Genomic DNA, 26,865 nt, shown 5'->3' with positions numbered 1-26,865 from the left:
CAAAACAAAACGGAACATGAAATGTGTTATCTATTTTAAATATTTAATTACTATAGTATATCATATTCAATTTGATTTAAATTAGTATTTCTTTTAAACAGGAAAAAATTAATGTTATTTCCTTGGTCGCCACGCGATTAGGTGTCAGTCATTTTCAGTGGCTGAGAAACAATTCAAACAAGCCGATCATACAAGCGACCAATAACAGAAGAGTGGAAGCGGAGCAAAAACACACATGCGTGCACACAGCCAATCGGTGAGCTGCCTGAAGTTGTCGTCATAATGCTGACAGGGCGAAGGAGGCGCATGGAAGGAAAGAAAGGAAGGAAAGGAGAGTGGGAGGGAGGAAGGAAGGATGGAGAGAACAAGAGAGGCAAGCAAGGATGGAAAGAAGGAAGGAAGAAAGCAACGATGGAAAGGAGGGATGGAAGGAATCAAGTAGGGAAGGTAGGAAGGAAGTGAAGACGGAATTAAGGATGGAGGGAACGAGAGAAACAAGCAAGGGTGGAAAGAAGGAAGAATGAGAGGAGGGAAGGATGAAGGGAAGGAGAGAAGGAAGGAAGGTAAGAAGGGAAGAAGTGAGGAAGAAAGGAAGGAAGGTAGGAAAGAAGGAAGCGGGGAAGGAACAAAGGACAGGAGGAAGAAGGGAGGCAAGGAGCGAAGGAATGATGGAAAGAAGAAAGGAAGACGTTAGGAAGGAGGGAGGGAGGTAAAGTGGGAAGGAAGTGTTGAAGGAAGGGTGGAAAGAAAGATAAGAATGAAGGAATCAAGGAAAGAAGGAAGGAAAGTAGGAAAAACATGAAGGAAGGCAGGTAGGAAAGAAGGAAAGAAGAAAGGAAGGGACGACAGAACAAAGAAAGGGAGGAAGGGGAGGCAAGGAGAGAAGCAATGAGGGAAAGAAGGAAAGGAAGATCTTAGGAAGGATGGAAGGAGGGAGGCAAGGTGGGAAGGATGGAAAGAAGGAAGGAGGAGAGGAAGGAATCAAAGAAGTGAAGAAAGAAGGAATTAAGGAAAGAAGTAGGAAAAACGTGAAGAAGGAAGGGAGGGCGGGGGAATGAAAGAAGGAAGCAAGGATGGAAAGAAGGACGAAATAGAGGAGGGATGAAAGGAGGGAGGCAAGGTAGGAAGGAAGTGAAGAAGAAAGGATGAAAGAAGGAAGAGAAGAATGAGGGATGCAAGGAATCAAGGAAAGAAGGAAGGAATGTAGGAAAAACTTGCAGAAGGAAGGAAGGATAGGGGAATGAGAGAAGGAAGCAAGAATGGAAAGAAGGAAGGAAGAGATATGAGGGATTGAAGGAAATAGGGAAGGAAGAAAGGTAGGAAGGATGGAGACAAGGAAGGAAGGTGGAAATGACGAAGGGAAGAAGATAGGTAGGAAGGAAGGGCAGACAGAAGAAAGGTAGGAAGGATGGTGGTAAGGAGAAAAGGAAGGAAGAAGGAAGGTAAGAAGTGAGCAAGGAACGAGGGAAGGTAGGAACGAGAGGGAAGGGAGGAAGGAAGGACTGAAGGAAGGATGGAGGTAAGAAGGAAGGAGGTAAGGTAGGAAAGAAAGAAGAAAGGAAAGATGGAAGGATTGAAGGAAGGATGGAGGTGAGAAGAGAAGGGAAGGAAGGAAGTGAAGAAAGAATAAAGGATGCTAGGAATCAAGGAAAGAAGGGGGGAATGTATATAGGAAAAACTTGCAGAAGGATGGGAAAGAGAAGGAAGCAAGGATGGAAAGAAGGAAAGAAAAGATAAGGGATGGAAGGAAAGAGGGAAGATAGACAGGTAGGAAGGATGGAGACAAGGAAGGAATTGGGAAAGAAGGAAGGGAAGAAGATAGATAGGTAGGAAGGAAGGAAGGAGGGGAGGGTGGACGTAAGAAGAGAAGGAAGGATGAAGAAGGAAGGTAAGAAGTGTGGGAGGAAGGAGGTAAGTTAGGAGAAGGATTGAAGGAAGGATGGAGGTAAGAAGAGAAGGGAGGATGGAAAGAAGGAAGGTAAGAAAAGAAGATGTTGGGAAGGAACGGGGGAAAGGGAATGAGGACAGAGAAGGAATCAAGGAAGTGAAGACGGAATTAAGGTAGGACGGAAAGAAGAAGAAGAAGAAGCAAGCAAGGAAGGAAGGAAGACAATGTCCAAAAAGGAGGGATACAGGGAAGTACTGTTAGTTTACCTTGTCGGGAGATGAAGGAGCTAGCTAGCGAGCCGCGTAGCTTATATCCTGCTTTCCCAGTCAGGAAAGAGAGAGAAAATGAACAGCGAAAAGAAGAAGAGGAAAAGCAGCGTGAACATTCCACTCATCAACACAAGGGGCGCCATCATCACACACAAACTCCCCTCAGCACCAAGCCACGCCAACTTACCCGGCTCGTCGTGCCAGCCGCCCGCTTGACTGACGCCGCCAGGCGAGCGACCCGCCGTCGGCGGGTAGTACGAGTCCTCGCCCGGGCTGTCGCCGTCGTCCTCCATGCACTTGATGCGCTTGGCGGAGCTGCACGCAAACACAGCCTCCGTGAACGCATGAAAAGACCTTTCATCACCCCTGCCAACATGGCCGCTTCCCTACCAAAATGCCTCAGGGCGGCCATGTTTGCAGGGGCGACATTCCAATTAGCACTAGTTGTCCTAATCCATTTAAAGTGGGAGTTGGGTTCATTCGATGCCAACCCCCCGCTTTAAAATGACTGGACATCTACTGGTGATAAGAATTTTACAGCAGACAGACGGATGATTGTACGTCAATCGCCGTGCGTGAGCGTACCTGGAGGACGACGTGCTGGGGAGGGGCCTCCTCATGGCGCCGGGGCTCATGCCGTAGTAGGACGAGCTGTCCAAGTCGGCCAGCGAGAAGTTTGGACCCGTGCCGGCGGCGATGGGAGCTGCAAAAACAAACAGGCCCACAGATATCACTTATAGAGGGTTAGAGAGAGCCGGATGCAAAATCAACAGGAAGTCACATGGAAATGTCCCCAAATTAGTGGGAAGTGACCAGACATCAATAGGAAGTGACACAGAAATGCCCCAAATTCAATAGGAAGTGACCCTACATAAATAGGAAAATATATTAAAAGCTACAAAATCAACAGGAAGTGACTCTGTCAACAGGAAATGACCCGTATATGCTTCAAAATCAACAGGAAGTGACCCTATATCAACTGGAAGCGACATGGGATCTGACATCAACAGGAATGGACCCTGAATTGCCTTAAAATTAGCAGGAAGTGACAAGGAAATGCTTCCAAATTAATAGGAAGTGACCCTGGAAGTGACATGGGACCTGTATTAACAGGAAGTGATCGTATATTAATAGGAAGTGACCCAGTAATGCTTCAAAATTAAAATGGAAAGGACCCTGGAAGTGGAATGGGACCTGATATCAACAGGAAGTGACCATATATCAATAGGAAGTGACCCAGTAATGCTTAAAAACTAACAGGAAGTGACCCTGGAAGTGGGATAGGACCTGATATCAGCAGGAAGTGACCCTAAATTGCCTTAAAAGCAACAGGAAGTGACCCAGAAAGTCTTCAAAATTAAAAGGAAGTGACCCTGGAAGTGGCATTGGACCTGATATCAACAGGAAGTGACTGTATATGAACAGGAAGTGACCCAAAAATGCTTCAAAATTAACAGGAAGTGATCCTGGAAGTGACATGATACCTGGTATCAACAGGAAGTGACTCTGAATTGCCTTTATTTCAACACGAGGTGACCATATATTAATGGGAAGTGACCCAGTATTGCTTACAAATTAACAGGAAGTGACCCTGGAAGTGGCATAGGACCTGATATCAACAGGAAGGGACACTAAATTGCCTTAAAATCAACAGGAAGTTACCCATAAATGCTTCAAAATTAACAGGAAGTGACCCTGGAAGTGGCATAGGAACTGATATCAGCAGGAAGTGACCCTAAATTGCCTTAAAATCAACAGGAAGTGACCTAAAATGCTTAAAACTTAACAGGAAGTGACCCTGGAAGTGTCATGGGACCTGTTATCAACAGGAAGTGACCGTATATTAACAGGAAGTGGCCCAGAAATGCTTCAAAATTAACAGGAAGTGACCCTGGAAGGAACATGGGGCCTGATATCAACAGGAATTCACCCTGAATTGCCTTAAAATCAACAGGAAGTGACCCAGAAACGCTTCAAAATTAACGGGAAGTGACCCTGGAAGTGACATGATACCTGGTATCAACAGGAAGTGACCCTGAATTGCCTTTATTTCAACACGAAGTGACCACATATCAACGGGAAGTGACCCAGTATTGCTTCAAAATTAACAGGAAGTGACCCTGGAAGTGACATAGGACCTGATATCCACAGGAAGTGACCCTAAATTGCCTTAAATCAACAGGAAGTTACCCAGAAATTCTTCAAAACTAACAAGAAGTGATCCTGGAAGTGACATAGGACCTGATATCAACAGGGAGTGACTCAGAAATGCTTCAAAAACTAACAGGAAGTAACCCTGGAAGTGGCATGGGACATGATATAAACAGGAAGTGACTGTATATAAATAGGAAGTGACCCAAAAATACTTAAAAATTAACAAGAAGTGACCTTGGAAGTGGCATGGCACCTGATATCAACAGGAAGTGCACCGTATATCAACAGGAAGTGACCCAGTAATGCTTCAAAATTAACAGGAAGTGGCATGGGACCGGATATCAACAGGAAGTGACCTAATATCAACGGGAAGTGACCCAGAAATGCTTAATAATTAATAGGCAGTGACCCTGGAAGTGGCATTGGACCGGATATAAACAGGAAGTGACCGTATATCAACAGGAAGTGACCCAGTAATGCTTCAAAATTAACAGGAAGTGGCATGGGACCGGATATCAACAGGAAGTGACCTAATATCAACGGGAAGTGACCCAGAAATGCTTAATAATTAACAGGCAGTGACCCTGGAAGTAGCATGGGACCTGGTATCAACAGGAAGTGACCGTATATTAACAGGAAGTGACCCAGAAATGCTTCAAAATTAACAGGAAGTAATCCTGAAAGTGACATTGGCCCTGATATCAACATGAAGTGACCCTGAATTGCCTTAAAATAAACAGGAAGTGACCCAGAAATGCTTCAATATCAATAGTAAGTGAGCGTATATTAACAGGAAGTGACATAGGACGTGATATTAATATGAAGTGACATGAAAATGCCCCAAAATCAAAAGGAAGTGACCGTAGATCAACAGGAAGTGACCCAAAAATGCTTAAGAATAATATGAAGTGACCCTGGAATTGGCGTTGGATCTGATATCAACAGGAAGTGACCCTGAATTGCCTTAAAATCAACAGTAAGTGAGCAAAAATCAACAGGGCGTTTACCTACAGGAGTTAACTGACCACAATGAGAACATTCCCATACGAAATAGCATGAATTATGAATGAATAAGTGAAGATTTTGAAAAGAGCAAAAAGAATGAGTTTGCCTATAAAGGGTTAACGCAAAGCTGCGGACTGCCTTCATAGCTTTATTGACAGAAAGCAGGATGGCGGGCGTGATGAAAGGAGGAGGAGTCCTGACAAGACCTGCTGGCTACACAACACTTTTCTGCACACATCAGCATTGTCCATCTATCACAAGCACGCGCGCGCGCACGCGCACTCTTTGCACTTCCATGGCAACTCTTGGCTTTTTAAGAGAATAAAAGTCAAAATAGCAATTCCCTTCCTCATGTTTACTTCCTGTTGTTGAAGCTTTCATGTGTCACGTCCTGTTGCTATCAGGCACATGTCCAACATCCTGTTGATTTTGGGGCATCTCAGGGTCACTTCTTTTCTATAATGGAGTATATCCATTCACTTCCTGTTGATTTTGAAACATCTCTGGGTCACTTCCTGTTGACATTTTCTTTTGATTTTGGGGCGTTTCCATGTCACATCCCATTGATATATGCTCCCATGTCCCTTCTTGTTGATAAAAGGTCACTTCCTGTTTATTTTGGACATTTCCATGCCACTTCCTGTTGATTGTGGGGCTTTGAATGTCACTTCCTGTTGATTTTAGGGCAATTCAGGTTCACTTCCAGTTGATTTCGGGGCTTTGAATGGTGCTTCCTGTTTATTTTAGGGCATTTCTGGGTCATTTCCTGTTCATATCAGGTTCCATGTCACTTCCTGTTGATATAAGGTCACTTCCTGTTGATTTTGAAGCATCTCTGGGTCACTTCCTTTTGATTTTGGGGCATTTCTATGTCACTTCCTATTGTTATGAGGTCCCATGCCACTTCCTGTAGATATACGGTCACTCGCATTTGATTTTGGGGCATTTCCATGTCACTTCCTGTTGACATTGGGCCACTTTCGTTTTGATTTTAAGGCATTTTCATGTCATTTCCTATTGACATCAGGTCTCATGTCACTTGCTGTTGATATAGAGTCACTTCCTGTTGATTTCGAAAAATCTCTGGGTCACTTCCTGTTGATTTTGAGGCATCTCATGTCACTTCCTATTGATATCAGGTGCCATGCCACTTCCTGTTGATATACGGTCACTTCTTGTTGTTTGTGGGGCTTTGAATGTCACTTCCTGTTCATATGCAGTCACTTCCTGTTGATTTTGAGGCATTTCCATGTCACTTCCTATTTATATCAGGTCCCATGTCACTTCTTGTTGATTGAGGAGCTTTTAATGTCACTTCCTGTTGATTTTAAGGTAATTCACGTTCACTTCCTGTTAAATGTGGGGCTTTCCATGTCACTTCCTGTTGGCATACAGTCACTTTCTTTTGATTTTTGGGCTTTGAATGTCATTTCCTGTAGGTATACAGTTACTTCCTGTTGATTTTGAAGCATTTCTGGGTCACTTCCTATTGATATAATAATAACAATAATGTATTTTATGAATAACGCACAGGTCACATGCCACTTCCTGTTGATATACGGTCACTTCTTGTTGTTTGTGGGGCTTTGAATGTCACTTCCTGTTGATATGCAGTCACTTCTTTTTGATTTTAGTGCATTTCAGGGTCATATCAGGTCTCGTCACTTCCTGTTGATTAAGGGTCACTTCCTGTTGATTTTGGGTTTTTACATGTCACTTCCTATTAATATCAGGTCCAATGTCAATTTCTGTTGATATCGGGTCACTTCCTGTTGATTAAAGGAATTTACATGTAACTTCCTGTTGACTTTAGTGCATTTTTGGGTCACTTCCTGTTGATTGTGGAGCTTTTAATGTCACTTCCTATTGATTTTAAGGTAATTCAGGCTCGCTTCCTGTTAAATTTGGGGCTTTCCATGTCACTTCCTGTTGAGCTTGGGCTTTCAGTGTCACTTTCTGTTGGTATAAAGTCACTTCCTGTTGATTTTGAAGCATTTCTGAGTCACTTCCTATTGATATCGGATCACTTTCTTTTGATTCTGAGGCTTTTCCATGTCACTTCCTATTGAAATCAGGTCCCATGTCATTTCCAAAAACAGAAAAAGGAGGGACACAAGAAAGAAATGAAAGAAGAAAGGACTACAATGGGTTAAAGTGATGGATGTAAGGAAGAAGTCAAGTCAAGGAAGAGAGAAATGAAAGCGGGAATGAAATAAAGAAAGGGAGGGAGGAAGACTGTTTGTGTGTGTCTGAGGGGAAAAAACAAAATCTCCATAAGGGGGTACCACAAGCTGCCAAGTGGGTCATTTGCTGCCTTCTTTGTTTCTCCCCTGCCTGCCTGCTAGCATGTTTGTTGGGCTTTATCTCAATTTCACCCCCAAAACTCACACACTTACACACCTTACTAGAAGATGCCAAGATACTTGGGTCACTTCCTGTTGATTTTCAGGCATTTCCATGTCACTTCCTATTAAAATCCGACGATTTCCTGTTGATTTTGGGGCATTTTCAGGTCTCCTCCTCCCATCATTTGAAGTCACTCCCTGTTGTCTTTTGAGCATTTCCACCTCATTTCCTATTGATGTCAGGTCACTTCCTGTTGATTCTGGGGCATTTCCACATCACTTCCTATTGAAATTGGATGATATCCTGTTGATTTTGGAGGCATTTCCACCTCACTTCCTGTTGATTCAAAGTCACTTCCAACACATTTGGGACACTTCCTGTAGATTTCAGGTCACTTCCTATTGATTCCGGGGAATTTCCACCGCACTTCCCTAAGATTTCAGCTCACTACAATTTGACTCAGGGCACTTCCGCATCACTTCCTATTGCAAACCGATGACTTCCTGTTGATTTTGGGGCATTTTCAGGTCTCCTCCTCATGATTTGAGGTCACTCCCTGTTGTCTTTTGGGCATTTCCAGCTCATTTCCTGTTGATGTCAGGTCACTTCCTGTTGATTCTGGGGCATTTCCACATCACTTCCTATTGAAATCAAACGACTTCCTGTTGATTTTGGGCCTTTCCGCTACCCTTCCTTCCAGCTCACTACAAATTGATTCGGGGCACTTCCGCGTCACTTCCTGTTGATTTTGGGACATTTCCGCCTCACTTCCTATTTATTTCAACTCACTTCCAATAGATTTGGGCCACTTCCAATAGATTTCAGCGAACTTCCAAATGATTTGGGGCACTTCCGCATCACTTCCTGTAGATTTCAGGTGACTTCCTATTAATTCAGGGCATTTCCACATCACTTCCTATTGAAATCAGGCGATTTCCTGTCGATTTTGGTGCATTCCCAAGTCTCCCCATGATAGGAGATCACTCTCTGTAGATTTCAGGCCATTTCCTATTGAAGTCAGTTGACTTCCTGTTGATTTTGGGGCATTTTCAAGTCTCCTCCTCATGATTTGAGGTCACTCCCTGTTGTCTTTTGGGCATTTCCAGCTCATTTCCTGTTGATGTCAGGTCACTTCCTGTTGATTCTGGGGCATTTCCACATCACTTCCTATTGAAATCAAATGACTTCCTGTTGATTTTGGGGCATTTCCGCCACCCTTCCTTTTGATTTCAGCTCACTACAAACTGATTCGGGGCACTTCCGCGTCACTTCCTGTTCATTTCCGGTCGCTTCCTGTTGCTTTTGGGGCATTTCCGCCTCACTTCCTGTTCATTTCAACTCACTTCCAATAGATTTGGGCCACTTCCAATAGATTTCAGCGAACTTCCCATTGATTTGGGGCACTTCCGCATCACTTCCTATAGATTTCAGGTGACTTCCTATTCATTCAGGGCATTTCCACACCACTTCCTATTGAATTCAGGTGATTTCCTGTCGATTTTGGTGAATTCCCAGGTCTCCCCATGATATGAGATCACTTCCTGTAGATTTCAGGCCATTTCCTATTGAAGTCAGTTGACTTCCTGTTGATTTTGGGGCATTATCGCATCACTTCCTGTAGGTTTCAGGTCACTTTCTATTGATTCGGGGCATTTCCACATCGTTTCCTAATGAAATCCAATGACTCCCTGCTGATTTTGGAGGCATCCCCACCCCACTTCCTGTTGATTTCAGGTCACTTTCTATTGATTGAGGGCTTCTCCAAATCACTTCCTATTGAAATCAGATGACTTCCTGTTGATTTTGGGTCATTTCCGGTCTCCTCCTCATTACATGATGTCACTTCCTGTTGAATTTTTCCGATAGATATAAAAACATTTCCTGTTGACGATATCAAGTTACTTCCTGTTGATTTGGGGCATTTCTACGTCACTTCCTGTTTATTTTGGAACATTTCCTATTGATTTGGGGAACCTTTATGTCACTTTCTATTGATGTCAAGTAACTTCCTGTTGATGTGGGGCATTTGCATGTCACTTCCTGCTGGTTCGGGGCATTTCTATGTCACTTCCTGTTTATTTTGGAACGTTTTCTATTGATTTGGGGCACTTTTCTGTCACCCCCTATTTGATATCATGTAACTTCCTGTTGATTTGGGGCATTTCTACATCACTTCATATTTGTTTTGTAACATTTCCTACTGATTTGGGGAACTTTTATTTCACTTCCTCTTATATCAAGTAACTTCCTGTCGATTTGGGGCATTTCTATGTCACCTCCCGTTTATTCTGGAACATTTCCTATTGATTTGGGGCACTTTCATGTCAATTCCTATTGATATCAAATAACTTCCTGTTGATTTGGGGCATTTCTACATCACTTCATATTTGTTTTGTAACATTTCCTACTGATTTGGGGAACTTTTATTTCACTTCCTCTTATATCAGGTAACTTCCTGTTGATTTGGGGCATTTTTATGTCACTTACTGTTTATTTAGGAACATTTCCTGTTAACTTTGGGGCCCTTCATGTCACTTCCTATTGATATCAAGTAACTTCCTGTTGATTTGGGGCATTTACCTGTCACTTCCTGTTGGTTTGCGGCATTTCTATGTCACTTCCTGTTTATTTTTGAACATTTCCTGTTGATTTGGGGCACTTCATGTCACTTCCTGTTGATAACAGGTCACTTCCTGTTTATTTGGGGCATTTACATGTCACTTCCTGATGGTTTGGGGCGTTTCTACGTCACTTCCTGTTTACTTTGGTACGTTTTCTATTGATTTGGGGCACTTTTCTGTCACCTCCTATTGATATTATGCAACTTCCTATTGATTTGGGGCATTTCTACATCACTTCCTGTTCATTTTGTAACATTTCCTACTGATTTGGGGAACTTTTATGTCACTTCCTATTGATATCAAGTAACTTCCTGTTGATTTGGGGCATTTGCGTGTCACTTATTGATATCAAGTAACTTCCTGTTGATTTGGGGCATTTCTACATCACTTCCTATTTGTTTTGTAACATTTCCTACTGATTTGGGGAACTTTTATTTCACTTCCTATTATATCAAGTAACTTCCTGTCGATTTGGGGCATTTCTATGTCACCTCCCGTTTATTCTGAAACATTTCCTGTTGATTTGGGGCACTTTCATGTCAATTCCTATTGATATCAAATAACTGTTGGTTTGGGGCATTACAATGTCACTTCCTGTTTATTTTGGAACATTTCCTGTCTACTTTGGGGCACAACACCATTTACCATTTTGTGCATTTCTATGTCACTTCCTGTTATTTTGGAAGATTTCCTGTTGACTCTGGGGACCTTTTATGTCACTTTGTATTGATATCAAGTAACTTCCTGTTGATGAGGAGCATTACATTTCACTTCCTGTTGGTTTAAGGCGTTTCTGTGTCACTTCCTGTTTAATTTTGAACATTTCCTGTTGACTTTGGGGCACTTCATGTCACTTCATTTTGATATCAGGTAACTTCCTGATGATTTGGGGCATTTTTACATCACTTCCTGTTTATTTAGGAACATTTCCTGTTGACTTTGGGGCACTTCATGTCACTCCCTATTGATAGCAAGTAGCTTCCAGTTGATTTGGGGCATTTACCTGTCACTTCCTGTTGGTTTACGGCATTTCTATGTCATTTCCTGTTGATTTGGGGAACTTCATGTCACTTCCTGTTGATAATAGGTCACTTCCTGTTTATTTGGGGCATTTACATGTCACTTCCTGTTGGTTTGGGGCGTTTCTACGTCACTTCCTGTTTATTTTGGAACATTTTCTATTGATTTGGGGCACTTTTCTGTCACCTATTGATATCATGTAACTTCCTGTTTATTTGGGGCATTTCTACATCACTTCCTGTTTATTTTGTAACATTTCCTACTGATTTGGGGAACTTTTATGTCACTTCCTATTGATATAAAGTAACTTCCTGTTGATTTGGGGCATTTCTACATCCCTTCCTGTTTGTTTTGTAACATTTCCTACTGATTTGGGGAACTTTTATTTCACTTCCTATTATATCAAGTAACTTCCTGTCGAGTTGGGGCATTTCTACGTCACCTCCTGTTTATTCTGGAACATTTCCTGTTGATTTGGGGCACTTTCATGTCACTTCCTATTGATATCAAGTAACTTCCTGTTGCTGTGGAGCATTACATTTCACTTCCTGTTGGTTTAAGGCGTTTCTATGTCACTTCCTGTTTAATTTTGAACATTTCCTGTTGACTTTGGGGCACTTCATGTCACTTCCTATTGATATCAAGTAACTTCCTGTTGATTTGGGGCAATTACCTGTCACTTCCTGTTGGTTTCCAGCATTTCTACGTCACTTCCTGTTTATTTTTGAACATTTCCTGTTGATTTGGGGCACTTCATGTCACTTCCTGTTGATATCAGGTCACTTCTTCTTTATTTGGGGCATTCCCAGGTTACTTTCTATTTATTGGGTCATTTCATTTCAAAATAAAAGTGTGAAGTTGTAGTCAGTACTTTACAGACTGCGATTCATCTCCCGTGATTAATCATAATTAAAATGAGTGACTGCTGCTTAGCCCCAAAAACTTTTGAGCGTTCCAAAAATGAACTCACAACAGGAAGTTGTGGGCGGGCTCTCCCTGGACACGGCTAACAGGAAGCCGGCGACACGACACGACTACGATGATGATGATGAAGACAACGCGCTGCACACAGTCCGTCAAGTCACCAATTACACTAAGTACACTACGGCGCTGACCCCGCCCCCTCGTGCGCCGCTTTAATAGAATATTGATCCGCGCTCGCACACACATTCCGCCGGCCTGCCAACGAATGGCGTCACGGCCGCCCGACGCCAAGGTCACCTGATGCCGCGTCCGACTCAACTCTAGCCGTTCCATCGACCTCACGCTCGTGCAAAAAAACAAATTGGAAATAATGAAGAGATTGAAAAGTTGCAAACGTCGTCCGAGGAGCGTCAAGCTGGCGGACGGCGTCATTTTGCGTGGCCCGCCAAAGTAAATCACGTGCATCGACTGCATTTTTTTTTCAATTCAATAAAATGGTTGGAAAATGTTTGTAGTCCATAAATTGGCTCCAGCACCTCCGCGACCCTCGTGAGGAATAAGCGGCATGGAAAATGAATGAATGAATGAAATTGGAGAATTGTTAGTTTTTAATAAGATACCGAAATAAATAAGATTTTTTAAACTGTTTATTCCTTTAATTAAATTTTTTAAAAACCTTTACAGATTTTTTTTTTTTTTTTAATTTGGGGCACTTTTATGTCACTTCCTGTTCATATCAAGTAACTTCCTGTTGATTTGGGCATTCCAATGTGACTTCCTGTTGGTGTACAGCATTTCCAGTTCACTTCCTATTAATTTTGGGGCATTTTCTTGTCACTTCATATTGATATCAAGTCACTTCCCGTTGATTTGGGGCATTTACATGTCACTTCCTGTTTATTTTGGAATATTTTCTATTGATTTGGGGCACTTTCACGCCATTTCCTATTGAAATCAAGTACACTTTCTGTTGATATAAGGACATTTCCTGTTGATGCGGGGCATTTTATGTTGATATCAGGTCACTTCCTGTTGATTTGGGGAATTTTATTGTCACTTCCTGTTGAAATAAGGACATTTCCTGTTCATATGGGTTAGTTCTATGTCACTTCCTATTGAAATCAGGTCACGTCCTATTGATTTGGAACACTTCTATGTCACTTCCTGTTGATATGGGGCATTTTCATGTCACTTCCGGTTGCTATTAAGTCACTTCCTGTTGATTTGGGGCATTTACATGCCACTTCCTCTTTGTATTGGACCGTTTCCTGTTGATTTGGGCCACTTTCATGTCATTTCCTATTGAAATCAAGTAACATCCCATTGATTTTGGGGTATTTCCATGTCACTTCCTGTTGAGATAAGGACATTTCCTGTTGATATGGGGCATTTTAATGTCACAGCCTTTTAATGTCACTTCCTGTTGATATAAAGTCATTTACTGTTGATTTGGGGAATTGTCACTTCCTATTGAAATCATGTCACCTCCTATTGATTTGGGACACTTCTATGTCACTTCCTGTTGATATAAGGACATTTCATGTTGATATGGGCTAGTTCCGTGTCATTACCTATTGAAATCAGGTCACGTCCTATTGATTTGGGGCACTTCTATGTCACTTCCTGTTGATATAAGGACATTTCCTATTGATTTGGGGCAATTTCATGTCATTTCTTATTGAAATCAAGTAACTTCCTGTTGATTTGGGGCACTTCTATGTCACTTCCTGTTGATATAAGGACATTTCCTATTGATTTGAGGCACTTTCATGTATTTGTTATTGAAATCAAGTAACTTCCTGTTGATTTTGGCACTTCTATGTCACTTCCTGTTGATATCAGGCCACTTCCTGCTGATTTGGAACACTTCTAGGTCACCTCCTGTTGATTTGGTGCATTTCCATGTCACTTCCTATTGAAATCAGGGCACGCCCTATCTATGAGTGGCACTTCTATGTCAATTCCTGTTGATATCAAATCACTTCCTGTTGATTTGGGGCATTTCCATGTCACTCACTGCTGGTATCAGGTCACCTCTAGTTGATTTTGGGCATTTACATGTCATTTCTTATTTGTTTTAGAACATTTCCTGTTGATCTGGGGCACTGAAATGTCACTTACTATTGAAATCAATTAACTTCTGTTTATTTGGGGCATTTCCATGTCACTTCCTGTTGGTATTGGGTGAATCTCTGGTGATTTGGGGCATTTATATGTCACTTCCTGTTTATTTTGGAACATTTCCTGTTGATGTGGGGCACTTCCATGTCACTTCCTATTGTTATCGGGTCCCATGTCACTTCCCGTTGAAATACAGTCACTTTCTGTTGATTTGCGGGGCTTTGGATGTCACTTCCTGTTGATTTTCAGGTTGATTTCCAGTTGATTTTAGGCCTTTGAATGTCACTTCCTGTTGATTTAATGGTATTTCTGGGTCACTTACTGTTCATATCAGGTCCCGTGTCACTTCCAGTTGATATACGGCCACTTCCTGTTGATTTTTAAGCATCTTTGGGTCACTTCCTGTTGACATTAGGCCTCACTTCCTGTTGATTTTAAGGCAATTTAGGGTCACTTCCTGTTGCAATCAGGTCTTGTGTCACTTCCAATTGCTAGTGGGTCACTTCCTGTTGATTTTGAAGCATCTGTAGTTCACTTCCTGTTGACATTGGGCCACCTTTCTTTTGATTTTGGGTCATGCACATGCCACTTCCTATTGATATCAGGTCCCATTTCACTTCCTGTTGATTTTGGAGCATTTTCATGTCACTTCCTGTTGATTTTGGGGCTTTGAATGTCACTTCCTGTAGGTATACAGTCACTTCCTGTTGATTTTAGTGTGTTTCAGGTTGATTTTCAGTTGATATTAGGGTTTTAAATGGCACTTCCTGTTGATTTTATGGTATTTCTGGGTCTCTTCCTGTTCATATCATGTCCCGTGTCACTTCCGGTTGATATAGGGCCACTGCCTGTTGATTTTTATGCATCTTTGGGTCACTTCCTGTTGACATTAGGCCTCACTTCCTGTCAATTTTAAGGCAATTCAGGGTCACTGTTGATATCAGGTCTCATGTCAATTCCAGTTGCTAGAAGGTCACTTCCTGTTGACATTGGGCCACTTTTCTTTTGATTTTGGGGCATTCACATGTCACTTCCTATTGATATTAGGTCCCATGTCACTTCCTGTCGATTTTAGTGCGTTTCAGGTTGACCTCCAGTTGATTTCGGGGCTTTGAAGGGTACTTCCTGTTTATTTTAGGGCATTTATGGGTCACTTCCTGTTCATATCAGGTGCCATGTCACTTCCTGTTGATTTTCAAGCATCTCCGGGTTTACTTCCTGTTGACATTGGGCCACTTTTCCTTTGATTTTGGGGCCGTCATGACTACGGTAAGATGACTTTGACGCGCCTGGATTTTTGGCCATACCAGAATAGTGGTCGCTATGACGACTTTGCGTGAAGCGACATCTTCCGCTGCAGCCAATCGGCGAATGGAATGGAGTGAGCGAGGGGGGGGCGTGTGAGGACGACGACCTTTAAAAAGTGCAGACTGGCACTTGAGTGAGCGGGCGAGCGAGAGGACCACTCACATTCAGATTGAAAGAGAGAGAGAGAGGGAGGGAAAGATCTATGGCAGCCTGTCGATAGCTGATGCTGGAAAGTGCCTGTCAGCGGACTCGAAGCTCCGCCCCCCAGCCTCCCGCTTGGCCCCGCCCACCAGCACCATCCATCACACAGTCATTTGTGTAGCAGCAGTTATGCATTTTCTTACTTACTTTGGGAAACTCGTACGAGTTCGGAAACGGTAAAAACTCCCGGCGTGACAAAACTGTCCTGGAAACCCAAATGACCTGTAACACAAGATTAACAGCTGGTCACATGACTTTTTTTGCGCCAATCTTAATGAGGCGACGGCGGCACGACTCACCGTTCTCGGTCTGCTCTTTGACGTCCGCGTCGCCGGACTGCTCGGGGCTGTCCGATTGGCCGCCTTCTGCAAGCAAGCGAGCACAAAAGAGGGTTAGTTTTCCGCTTCAAACAGATTGGACGTCAGTGGCTGTCAATGGCAGCCAACAGAGTGAAATAAACTAGTTATGACGTCATTACAATGTGACTTTAATGGGAATGTTGCCTCTACCAACATGGCCGCCAGCCCGAGGCTATGTTGCTAGGAGCCATGAAAGCGCTTTCCATGCGCCCTGCTGACAATTGAAATGAGTTTATCACCAGTAAACGTCCAAACTGTTTGAAGAGAGAGGGTTGGCTGCGAATGTGATCATTCTCTGCCAACCCTCTCCCTTCAAACAGATTGGACGTCTAGCACCGTCAATGGCAGCCAATGGGGTGAAACAAACTAGTTAACGCTTCATTTCAATGTCACTGCATTGACTTTAATGGGACAGTCGCCCCTACCAACATGGCCGCCAGCCTGACGCCACGTTGGTAGGGGCCGGTGAACGCTCTTTCTGCTGTCAACTGAAATGCTGCCAACCCTCTCGCTTCAAACAGATTGGACAAAGCGCCATCTATTGAAGAAAATTAGGTGAAACAAGGTAGTTAAGACTTCATTTCAATGTCACTGCATTGACTTTAATGGGAAGGTCGCCCCTACCAGCATGGCCTCAGGCTGGCGGCCATGTTGGTAGGGGCGGTGAGCACTTTCTGCTGTCAATTGAAATGCGTTTATTGCCAGTAGACGTCCAATCCATTTGAAGCAGGAGGCTGGCAGGAAATAAATGTGCGTTCATTCGCTGCCGCCCCTCCCACTTCAAACGCATTGGACGTTTAGCACCATCTATGGCAGAAAGTGAGGTGAAATGAGGTGAAACAAAACTTCATCTCAGTGTCACTACATTGACTGTAATGGGACGGTCGCCCCTACCATCATGGCCTCAGGCTGGTGGCCATGTTGGTAGGGGCGATGAACTCTCTTTTAATGCTTCTGCTGTCAATTGAATTGAGTTTATCACCAGTAGACGTCCGATCCATTTGAAGCGGGAGGCTGGCAGCAAATAAACGTGCTTTAATTCGCTGCCGGCCCTCCCACTTCAAACAGATTGGACGTCGAGCTCTGTCAATGGCGGCTAATGGGGTGAAATAAGATAGTTAAGACTTCATTTCATGTTACTGCATTGACTGTAATGGGATGGTCGCTCCAAACAATATGGCCTGAGGCCGGAGGCCATGTTGGTAGGGGCGACGAACACTCTTTCTGCTGTCAATTGAAATGCGTTTATCGCCAGTAGACGTCCAATCCATTTGAAGCGGGAGGCTGGCAGCAAATAAATGTGCGTTCATTCCCTGCCGCCGCTCCCACTTCAAACGGATTGGACGCTTAGCGCCATCTATGGCAGAAAATGAGGCGAAACAAGACTTCATTTCAGTGTCACTACATTGACTGTAATGGGACGGTTGCCCCTACCAACATGGACTCAGGCTGGCGGCCATGTTGGTAGGGGCGATGAACACTGTCAATTGAAATGCGTTTATCGCCAGCAGACGTCCAATCTATTTGAAGCGGGAGGTTGGCAGCAAATAAAAGTGTGTTCATTCGCTGCCGCCCTTCCCACTTCAAACAGATTGTACGTCTAGTGCCGTCGATGGCAGCCAATGGGGTGAAACAAGCTAGTCAAGACTTCATTTCAATGTCACTCCATTGACTTGAATGGGACGGTCGCCCCTACCAGCATGGCCTCAGGCTGGCGGCCATGTTGGTAGGGGCGATGAACACTCTTTCTGTCAATTGAAATGCATTTATTGCCAGTAGACGTCCAATCTACTTGAAGCGGGAGGTTGGCAGCAAATAAATTTGCGTTCATTCGGTGCCGCCCCTCCCACTTCAAACGGATTGGTCGTTTAGCACCATCTATGGCAGAAAGTGAGGTGAAACAAGCTAGTTAAGACTTCATTTCAATGTCACTGCATTGACTTTAATGGGACGGTCGCCCCTACCAACATGGCCGCCAGACTGAGGTCATGTTGGTAGGGGCGATGAACTCTCTTTTGATGCTTCTGCCGTCAATTGAAATGAGTTTATTACTAGTAGAAGTTCAATTCATTTGATGCGGGAGGCTGGCAGCAAATAAACATGTGTTCACTTGCCAGCGAATGAGCGAACCGCTAACCCTCCCGCTAAAACGGATTGGACATCTACTAGTGATGAACATAATTCAGTTGACGGTAGAAGTATGAATAGAGCTTTATCGCCCCTCCCAATATGGACGCCGTGAGGCGACATTACCATCAATGTCAATGCACTGACTTTATTTTGCTCTGTTGGCTCCCATTGATGACATTAGACGTTCAATCCATTTGAAGTGGGAGGGCTGGCAGCAAGTGAGCACATGTTTATTTGCTGCCAATGGCGACTCTAGACGTTACCACCCCCCCACTTCAAATGGATTGAACGTCTAATGTCATCAATGGGAGCCAACTGAGCGAAATAAATTCAGTGCATTGACATTGATGGTAATGTCGCCTCATGGTGGCCATGTTGGGAGGGGCGATAAAGCTCTATTCATGCTTCTACCGTCAACTGAATTATGTTCATCACTAGCAGATGTCCAATCCGTTTTAGGCGGGAGGGTTGGCACTTGGTTCATTCGCTGTCAACCCTCCCATTTCAAATGAATTGGACGTCTAGAGTCGCCATTGGCAGCAAATAAACATGTGCTCACTTGCTGCCAGCCCTTCCACTTCAAATGGATTGAACGTCTAATGTCATCAATGGGAGCCAACAGAGCGAAATAAAGTCAGTGCATTGACATTGATGGTAATGTCGCCTCACGGCGTCCATATTGGGAGGGGCGATAAAGCTCTATTCATACTTCTACCGTCAACTGAATTATGTTCATCACTAGTAGATGTCCAATCCGTTTTAGCGGGAGGGTTAGCGGTTCGCTCATTCGCTGCCAACCCTCCCATTTCAAATGAATTGGACGTCTACCGCCGTCATTAGCAGCCAACAGAGTGAAACACTTCACTTGAATCTCACCGCATTGACTGGGATGGGAACGTTGTCTCTACCAACATGGCCGCTATACCCTGAGGCCACGTTGCTCGGGGCGATCAAAGCTAATTTCATGCTCAATTGAAACTAGTTTATCACTAGTAAACGTCAAATCCATTTGAAGCGGAGGTCTGGCAACAAATAAATGCACGTTCATTTGTTGCCAGCCCTCAGGGCAGCCATGTTGGTAGGGGCGATGTCCCATGAAAGTGGAAGCATTGAGAATAAAATGAAGTCATAACTGGTTTATTTTACGATGTCGGGTGCCATTGACGGCACTGGACGTACAATCCGTTTGAAGCGGGATGGTGGAGGCGAATGAATAAACTGGCAACCCTCCCGCTTCAAACGGATTGGACGGCTACTGGTGATAAATTCATTTCAATTGAAAGCAGAAGCATGAAAAGAACGTTCATTGCCCCCACTAAAACAGCTGCTGCCTCAACACAATGCCACAGGGCGGCCATGTTTGTAGGGGCGAAGTCCAATGAAAATCGATGCATTGACATTGAAATGAAGTCATGACTAGCTTATATTACTCCGCTGGCTGCCATTGACAGCACTAGACGTCCAATCCCTTTGAAGCGGGATGTGGCAGCGAATGAATAAACTGCCAACCCTCCCGCTTCAAATGGTTTGGACATCTACTATTCATTTCAATTGACAGCAGAAGCATGAAAAGAACTCTCAACGCCCCCACCAAAACGGCCACCGCCTTGACACGATTCCTCAAAGCGGGCATGTTGGTAGGGGCGAAGTCCCATTAAAGTCGATGCATTGACAATGAAATGAAGTCATACCTACATTATTTGAATCTGTTGGCTGCCATTGACGGCACTAGACGTCCAATCCGTTTGAAGCGGGAGGGTTGTCAGCAAATGAACGAACCGCCAACCCTCCCGCTTGAAACGAATTGGCCGTCAATAGCCTCTGAGTCACGTGACCGGACCGCCGTTCCGCACGCTCGCCTGATTTAGCGGCGTTGCCGGCATATCGATCGCGTAGGAGAAATATTACACATTAGAAAAAAAAAAAAGGTTTATGGCGCGTCGTCCTGCTGACAAGCAACACGCCGACCGCACACAGATACGCACGCAGGCACACAAAACACAGACGTACACACACAATAAACAGCACATATAAAGCACACACACAAATATAAAAAAAAACACAATAAGTGGGTTCCTTCCTGTTGAATCTTGGTCGCTTCCTGTACAATTTGATCATTTCCTGTTGATTTTAGTGCATTTACGGGTCACTTCCTGTACATTTTGGCACATTCAATGTTCACTTCCTGTACGTTTTCATCACTTCCTGTTGATTTTAGGGCTTTAGCGGGTCACTCGCTGTTGATTTTGGGTCACTTTCTATAGACGATGGGCATTCGCTGGTCATTGCCTGTACATTTTGGATCAATTCCTGTTGATTTTTCAGTTTTTTGTGGGTCACTCCTTGGTCATCGGTCACTTCCTATTGAATTTGGGTCACTTCCTATAGACGATAGGGGCATTTACTGTTGATTTCCTGTATATTTTGATTATTTCCTGTTGATTTTAAGGCATTTGCGGGTGACTTCCTTTTGATTTTGGGGTGTTTTTGTGTCACTTCCTGTTGATTTCGAATAATTTTGGGTCACTTCCTATTGATTTTGGAGATTTCCTGATGATTTTAGGACATTTCCTGGGTCACTTCTTGTTGATTTTGGGTCACTCCGGTATATTTTGGCACATTTCCAGGTCACTTCCTGTTGTTGGTGTAGAATTTTGGCTCACTTCCGTTAAGTTTGGACAGTTCCCGATGATTTTGGTGCCTTTCCAGTTCACTTCCTGTTGGTTTCGTAGAATTTTGGGTCACTTCCTGTTGAGCTTGGACATTTCCTGATGATTTTGGGGCATTTCTGGGTCACTTCGGTACATTTTCCGGCCATTTCTAGGTCACTTCTTGTTGATTTAATAGAATTTTGGGTCACTTCCTGTTGGTTTTGGACATTTCCTGATGATTTTGGCTCACTTCCTGTGGATTTTGGACATTTCCTGACAATTTTAGGACATTTCCAGGTCTCTTCCTGTTGATTTTGGGGCGTTTTGTGTGACTCACTGTTGATGGCGTAGAATATTGAGTCACTTCCTATTAAGTTTGGACATTTTCTGATAATTCTGGTGCCTTTCCAGGTCAGGATTTTGGGGCGTTTTTGTGTCACTTCCTGTTGATTTCGTAGAGTTTTGGGTCACTTCCTGTTGATGTTGGACATTTCCAGGCACTTCCTGAATCACTTCCGGTTCATTTTGAGTCACTTCGGTACATTTTGGCACATTTCCAGGTCCCTTTCCAGTTGATTTTGGGGCGTTTTTGTGTCACTTCCTGTTAGATTCATTGAAATTTGAAGTCATTTCCTGTTGATTTTGAACATTTCCTGATGACTTGGGGGCATTTCTGCATCACTTCTGATTGATTTTGGGTCAGTTGGGTACATTTTGGAGTCATTTCCAGGTCCCTTCTAGTTGATTTTGGGGCAATTTTGTGTCACTTTCTGTTGACGGTGTAGAATTTTGGGTCACTTCCTGTTGAGTTTGGACATTTCCTGATGATTTTGGTGAATTTCCAGGTCATTTTCTGTTGATTTTGGGGCGTTCTAGTCTCACTTCCTGTTGATTTTGTAGAATTTTTGGTCACTTCCTGTTGATTTTGGACATTTCCTGATGATTTTAGGCCATTTCCTGAGTCATTGTCTGTTAATTTCGTGGGATTTTGGGTCACTTCCTTTTGAATTTGGGCATTTCCAGATGATTTCTTGGTCACTTCCTATTCATTTTGGGGCGTTTTGTGAGACTTCCTGTTAATGGCATAGAATTTAGGGTCACTTCCTGTTCATTTTGGGGCATTTTTATGTCACTTCCTGTTGATTTCGTAGAATTTGGGGTCACCTACTGATGATTTAGGTGTATTTCTGGGTCACTTTGGTACATTTTGGATGCATTTCCAGGTCATTTCCTGTTCATTTGTTCCCTTCCTGCTGGGTTTTTGGGTAATTCTGGGTCGGTTTGCTGTTTATTGGGTCATTTCCTGTTCATTTTGGGGCATTTCTGCTTTTATTTTGGTCACGTCCTATTAATTTCGGGGTCATTCTGGGTTACTTCCTGTTTATTTCTTTTTTTCTTTTTAATTTTGGATCATTTCCTAGTGATTTTAGGTCATTTGCAGGTCACTTACTCTAGATTTTGGGTCACTTCCTATAGATGTGGCATTCAGCGGTCATTCCCTGTGCATTTTGGATCATTTCCTGTTGATTTTGGCGCACTTCCTATTGATTTCTAGCATTTACAGGTCACTTTCTTTTGAGTTTGGTTCACCTGCTGATTGTTTTGGGCAATGAATGGCTAACTTCCTGTAAATTTCGGGACACTTCCTGACCAGTTTTTTTCCAAAATGAATGACCACTAATGTAGGTGTTTTGCAGGCCTGAGCTGAATATCAAAATTCTTATTTTTTTGTTTTTGTTTTCAAATTTGAATATTACTTTTCAAAATAAATCATTGTTGTTATAATCATTGTCGGTGGGGGCAGATGGTGTAGCCTGCTCCCACGCCTGATTAGCATATTTAATTAATCTGGACTAAGGGGGGGCAGCGTGTGAAAGTGCCCCCCGACATCCACTCATCAACCGCGCCCCCTTTGGTTGTCATGGTGACTCTGATGCTTTTTGTTTTAGGCTACTCAAGCACGCACCGTCAACAGCTGGCGACTGGCGAGAGCGTGCAATTGAGTGTTTGGGACGACACAAACGTTCCGTGCGAGAATGTTTCATGTTGGCTGCCATTGATGGCGATAGACGTCCAATCCATTTGGACCGTAAGAGGCGAATGTGATGTGACAGGGAAACCAATGAATAGCAAGTGACCCAAAAAAAGCCCTAAAATGATCAGGAAATGATCCAAAATCATCAGAAAGTGACCAGAAATGACCTGGAATCAAAAGGAAGTGACCCAAAAATGTATCAAAGTGACCAAAAATCTACAAGAAGTTACCCAGAAATCAAGTTTTGACCCCAAATGACCCCAAAAATCAACAGGAAGTCACAAGAATGAGCCCCAAATCAACAGAAAGTGACCAGAATACAAGCAGAAATGTGCCAAAATCAATAGGAAGTGACCAAATAAACCGGAAGTGACCAAGAAGCATTCCAAAACCATCAGGAAGTGACAAAGAATGACCCCAAAATTAACAGGATGTGACCAAAATAAAGGCAGAAATGCCCCCAAATTATCAGGAAGTGACCAAATAAACAGGAGGTAACCCAGAAATATCCCAAAACCATTCCGAAGTGACCCAGAATGACCCCCCAATCAACAGAAAGTGACCAAATTAACAGGAAGTTACCCAGAATGACCCCAAAATCAACAGGAAGTGACCAAATAAACAGGAAATGACCCAGAAATAACCGAATAAGAGCAAGAAGTGACCTAGAATGACCCCAAAATCGACAGGAATTGAACAAATAAACAGGAAGTAACCCAGAAATATCCCGACATCATTAGGAAGTGACCAAAATAAAAGCAGAAATGCCCCTAAAATGAACAGGAAGTGACCCGATAAGCAGGAAATTGATCCAGAATGATCCCAAAATCAACAGGAAGTGACCAAATAAACAGTAAATGACCCAGAAATATCCAAATAACAGCAGGAAGTGAGCCAGAATGACCCCAAAATCAACAGGAAGTGACCAATTAACAGGAAATGACCCAGAAATATCCAAATATCAGCAGGAAGTGGCCTAGTATGACCCCAAAATAAACAGGAATTGAACAAATAAACAGAAAGTAACCCAGGAATATCCCAACATCATTAGGAAGTGACCAAAATAAAAGCAGAAATGCCCCTAAAATGAACAGGGAGTGACCCAGTAAACAGGAAATTGATCCAGAATGACCCCAAACCAACAGGAAGTGAACAAATAAACAGGAAATGACCCAGAAATATCCCCAAATCTTCAGGAAGTGACCCAAAATGACCCCAAAAATCAACAGGAAGTGACCAAAATAAAAGTAGAAATGACCAAAACTTGAACAGGAAGTGAGCCAGAATTACCCCAAAAACCAAGAGGAAGTCAAAAGAAATGTCCCAGAATCAAAAATAAGTGAGGCAGAAATATCCCAAAATCATCAAGTGACACAGAATGACCCCAAAGTCAACAGGAAGTGACCAAAATAAAAGCAGAAATGCCCCAAAATCATTAGGAAGTGACGCAGAGTTACCCCAAAATCAACTGGAAGTCACCGAAGCAAAGGTAGTGACCAAAAAAATGAACGGGAAATGTACAAGAAGTGGGCCAAAATCAACAGGAAATCAACTGCCATTGACAACGATGGACGTCCAATTCATTTGGACTGGGAGAGAGGGAGGGAAAAATGCTATCAACTCCGCCTACTACGTGCTAGGATGAATCCAATCTATTTGTTCCCCCGAGGCCCTTTCTTTCTATTTCTTTGGGGCAGAAAGCGGGTCTTTCAGGGTCAACCAGAGCAAATCGGCGCATGGGACGCTCGCCAGGCGCGGTTCAAAGTTGACGCGCATTTACATGGGAGTTGGCTCCTTTCCACTTTTTTTTTCATCCTTCTGGCTCGTTCGCTCGCCGCCGCCGACAACAACAAAGCAACCTTGCCTCGCGCGCCTTTTGTTCCGGCGGGAGGTGCGAGACGGCAAAAGAAACACATTCAAAATGGCTGCCCAAGATTTAAGATGGCGGCAACGTTCTCACTGTTTATTTGCTCACTTTTTGCTGATCTGGGGGCATTTTCGTAGCACTTGATTTCGTAGAATTTTGGGTCACTCCCTGTTGACATTTCCAGATCATTTTCTAGGTCACTTCCTGTTGATTTGGGGGCGTTTTTGTGGCACTTCCTGTTGATTTTGTAGAATTTTGGGTCACTTCCTGTTGTCTGCGAGCTATTTCTTGTGATTTACTGTTTATTTGGACACTTTCTAGTGATTTTTGTGTCACTTCCTGTTGATGGTGTAGAATTTAGGGTCACTTCCTGTTGAGTTTTGTGAATTTCCTGATGATTTTGGAGCATTTATGGGTCACTTCTTGTTGATTTTGGGGCGATTTTGTGGCACTTCCATTTGATGGTGTAGGATTTTGGGTCACTTCCTGTTGTCTCTGGGCTATTTCTTGTGATTTACTGTTTATTTGGACACTTTCTCGTGATTTGGGGGCGTTTTGTCACTTCCTGTTGATGGTGTAGAATTTAGGGTCACTTCTTGTTGAGTTTTGTTGAATTTCCTGTTGATTTTGGAGCATTTCTCGGTCACTTCTAGTTGATTTTGGGGCATTTTTGTGGCACTTCCTGTTGATTATTTGGAATTTTCGGTCACTTCCTGTTGTCTCTGGGCATTTTTGTGGCACTTCCTGTTGATTTTTTTGAATTTTGGGTCACTTCCTGTTGTCTCTGGGCTATTTCTTGTGATTTACTGTTTATTTGGACACTTTCTAGTGATTTGGGGCCGTTTTTGTGTCACTTCCTGTTGATGGTGTAGAATTTAGGGTCACTTTCTGTTGAGTTTTGTTGAATTTCCTGATGATTTTGGAGCATTTCTGGGTCACTTCCAGTTGATTTTGGGACGTTTTTGTGGCACTTCATGTTGATTTTGTAGAATTTTGGGTCACTTCCTGTTGTCTCTTGGCTATTTCTTGTGATTTAATGTTTATTTGGACACTTTCTATTGATTTGGGGCCGTTTTTGTGTCACTTCCTGTTGATGGTGGAGAATTTAGGGTCACTTCCTATTGAGTTTTGTTGAATTTCCTGATGATTTTGGAGCATTTCTGGGTCACTTCCAGTTGATTTTGGGGCGTTTTTGTGTCACTTCCTGTTGTTTTCGTAGAATTTTGGGTCACGTCCTATTGAGTTTGCACATTTCCTGATGATTTTGTGGCATTTCTGGGTCATTTCCTGTTGATTTTGGGGCATTAGCGAGTCATTGTATGATAAAACGTCCATTCCTGTTGATTTTACAGGCATTTGCGTGTCACTTCCCATTGCTTTAGGGTCACTTCCTATTGATTTTGGGGTGTTTTTGTGTTACTTCCTGTTGTTGGCGTAGAATTTTGGGTCAGTTCACTTCAGTACATTTTGGGGGCATTTCTAGGTCACTTCCTGTTTGTAGAATTTTGGGTCACTTCCTGTTGATTTTGGACATTTCCTGATGATTTTAGGACAGTACCTGATGATTTTGGGGCATTTCCTTGGTCACTTCCTGTTGATTTTGGGGCATTTCTTGGTCACTTCCTGTTGATTTTGTCGAATTTTGGGTCACTTCCTGTTGAGCTTGGGCATTTCCTGATGATTTTGGTTCACTTCCAGTTGATTTTGGGTCACTTGGGTGCATTTGGGAACATTTCTAGGTCACTTCCTGTTGATTTTGGAGTGTTTTTGTGTCACTTCCTGTTAATTTGGTCAAATTTTGGGGTCACTACCTGTTATGTTTTTTTACATTTCCTGATGATTTTGGGGGTATTTCTGGGTCACGTCCTGTTGATTTCAGACTTTTCTTGACGATTTTTTTTTTGGGGTGACTTCTTGTTGATTTTGAGGCATTTCTACTGTCATTTTGATCACCTGTTAAATTCGG

General features: G+C 43.1%; 1 protein-coding gene across 4 annotated transcripts in view; it reads right to left on the bottom strand.

Annotated features, from left to right (window-relative positions):
* nfia (nuclear factor I/A) overlaps positions 1-26,865 on the bottom strand; it is a 130,209-nt gene that overhangs the window by 25,932 nt on the left and 77,412 nt on the right. For 3 of the 4 annotated variants that reach the window (XM_057841428.1, XM_057841429.1, XM_057841431.1), the window contains exons 3-7: positions 16,157-16,222; positions 16,005-16,079; positions 2,743-2,860; positions 2,345-2,472; positions 2,155-2,202 (exon numbers count right to left, since the gene is read on the bottom strand). In XM_057841428.1, the coding sequence (XP_057697411.1) occupies positions 2,155-2,202; positions 2,345-2,472; positions 2,743-2,860; positions 16,005-16,079; positions 16,157-16,222 (435 nt within the window). The remainder of the gene's footprint in view (positions 1-2,154; positions 2,203-2,344; positions 2,473-2,742; positions 2,861-16,004; positions 16,080-16,156; positions 16,223-26,865) is intronic. The other variant, XM_057841430.1, reaches the window with a different exon arrangement.

This window comes from Corythoichthys intestinalis, chromosome 7 (genome assembly GCF_030265065.1).
Source record: "Corythoichthys intestinalis isolate RoL2023-P3 chromosome 7, ASM3026506v1, whole genome shotgun sequence".
Lineage (NCBI taxonomy): Eukaryota > Metazoa > Chordata > Actinopteri > Syngnathiformes > Syngnathidae > Corythoichthys > Corythoichthys intestinalis.
This window is presented reverse-complemented; position numbering and strand designations above follow the sequence as displayed.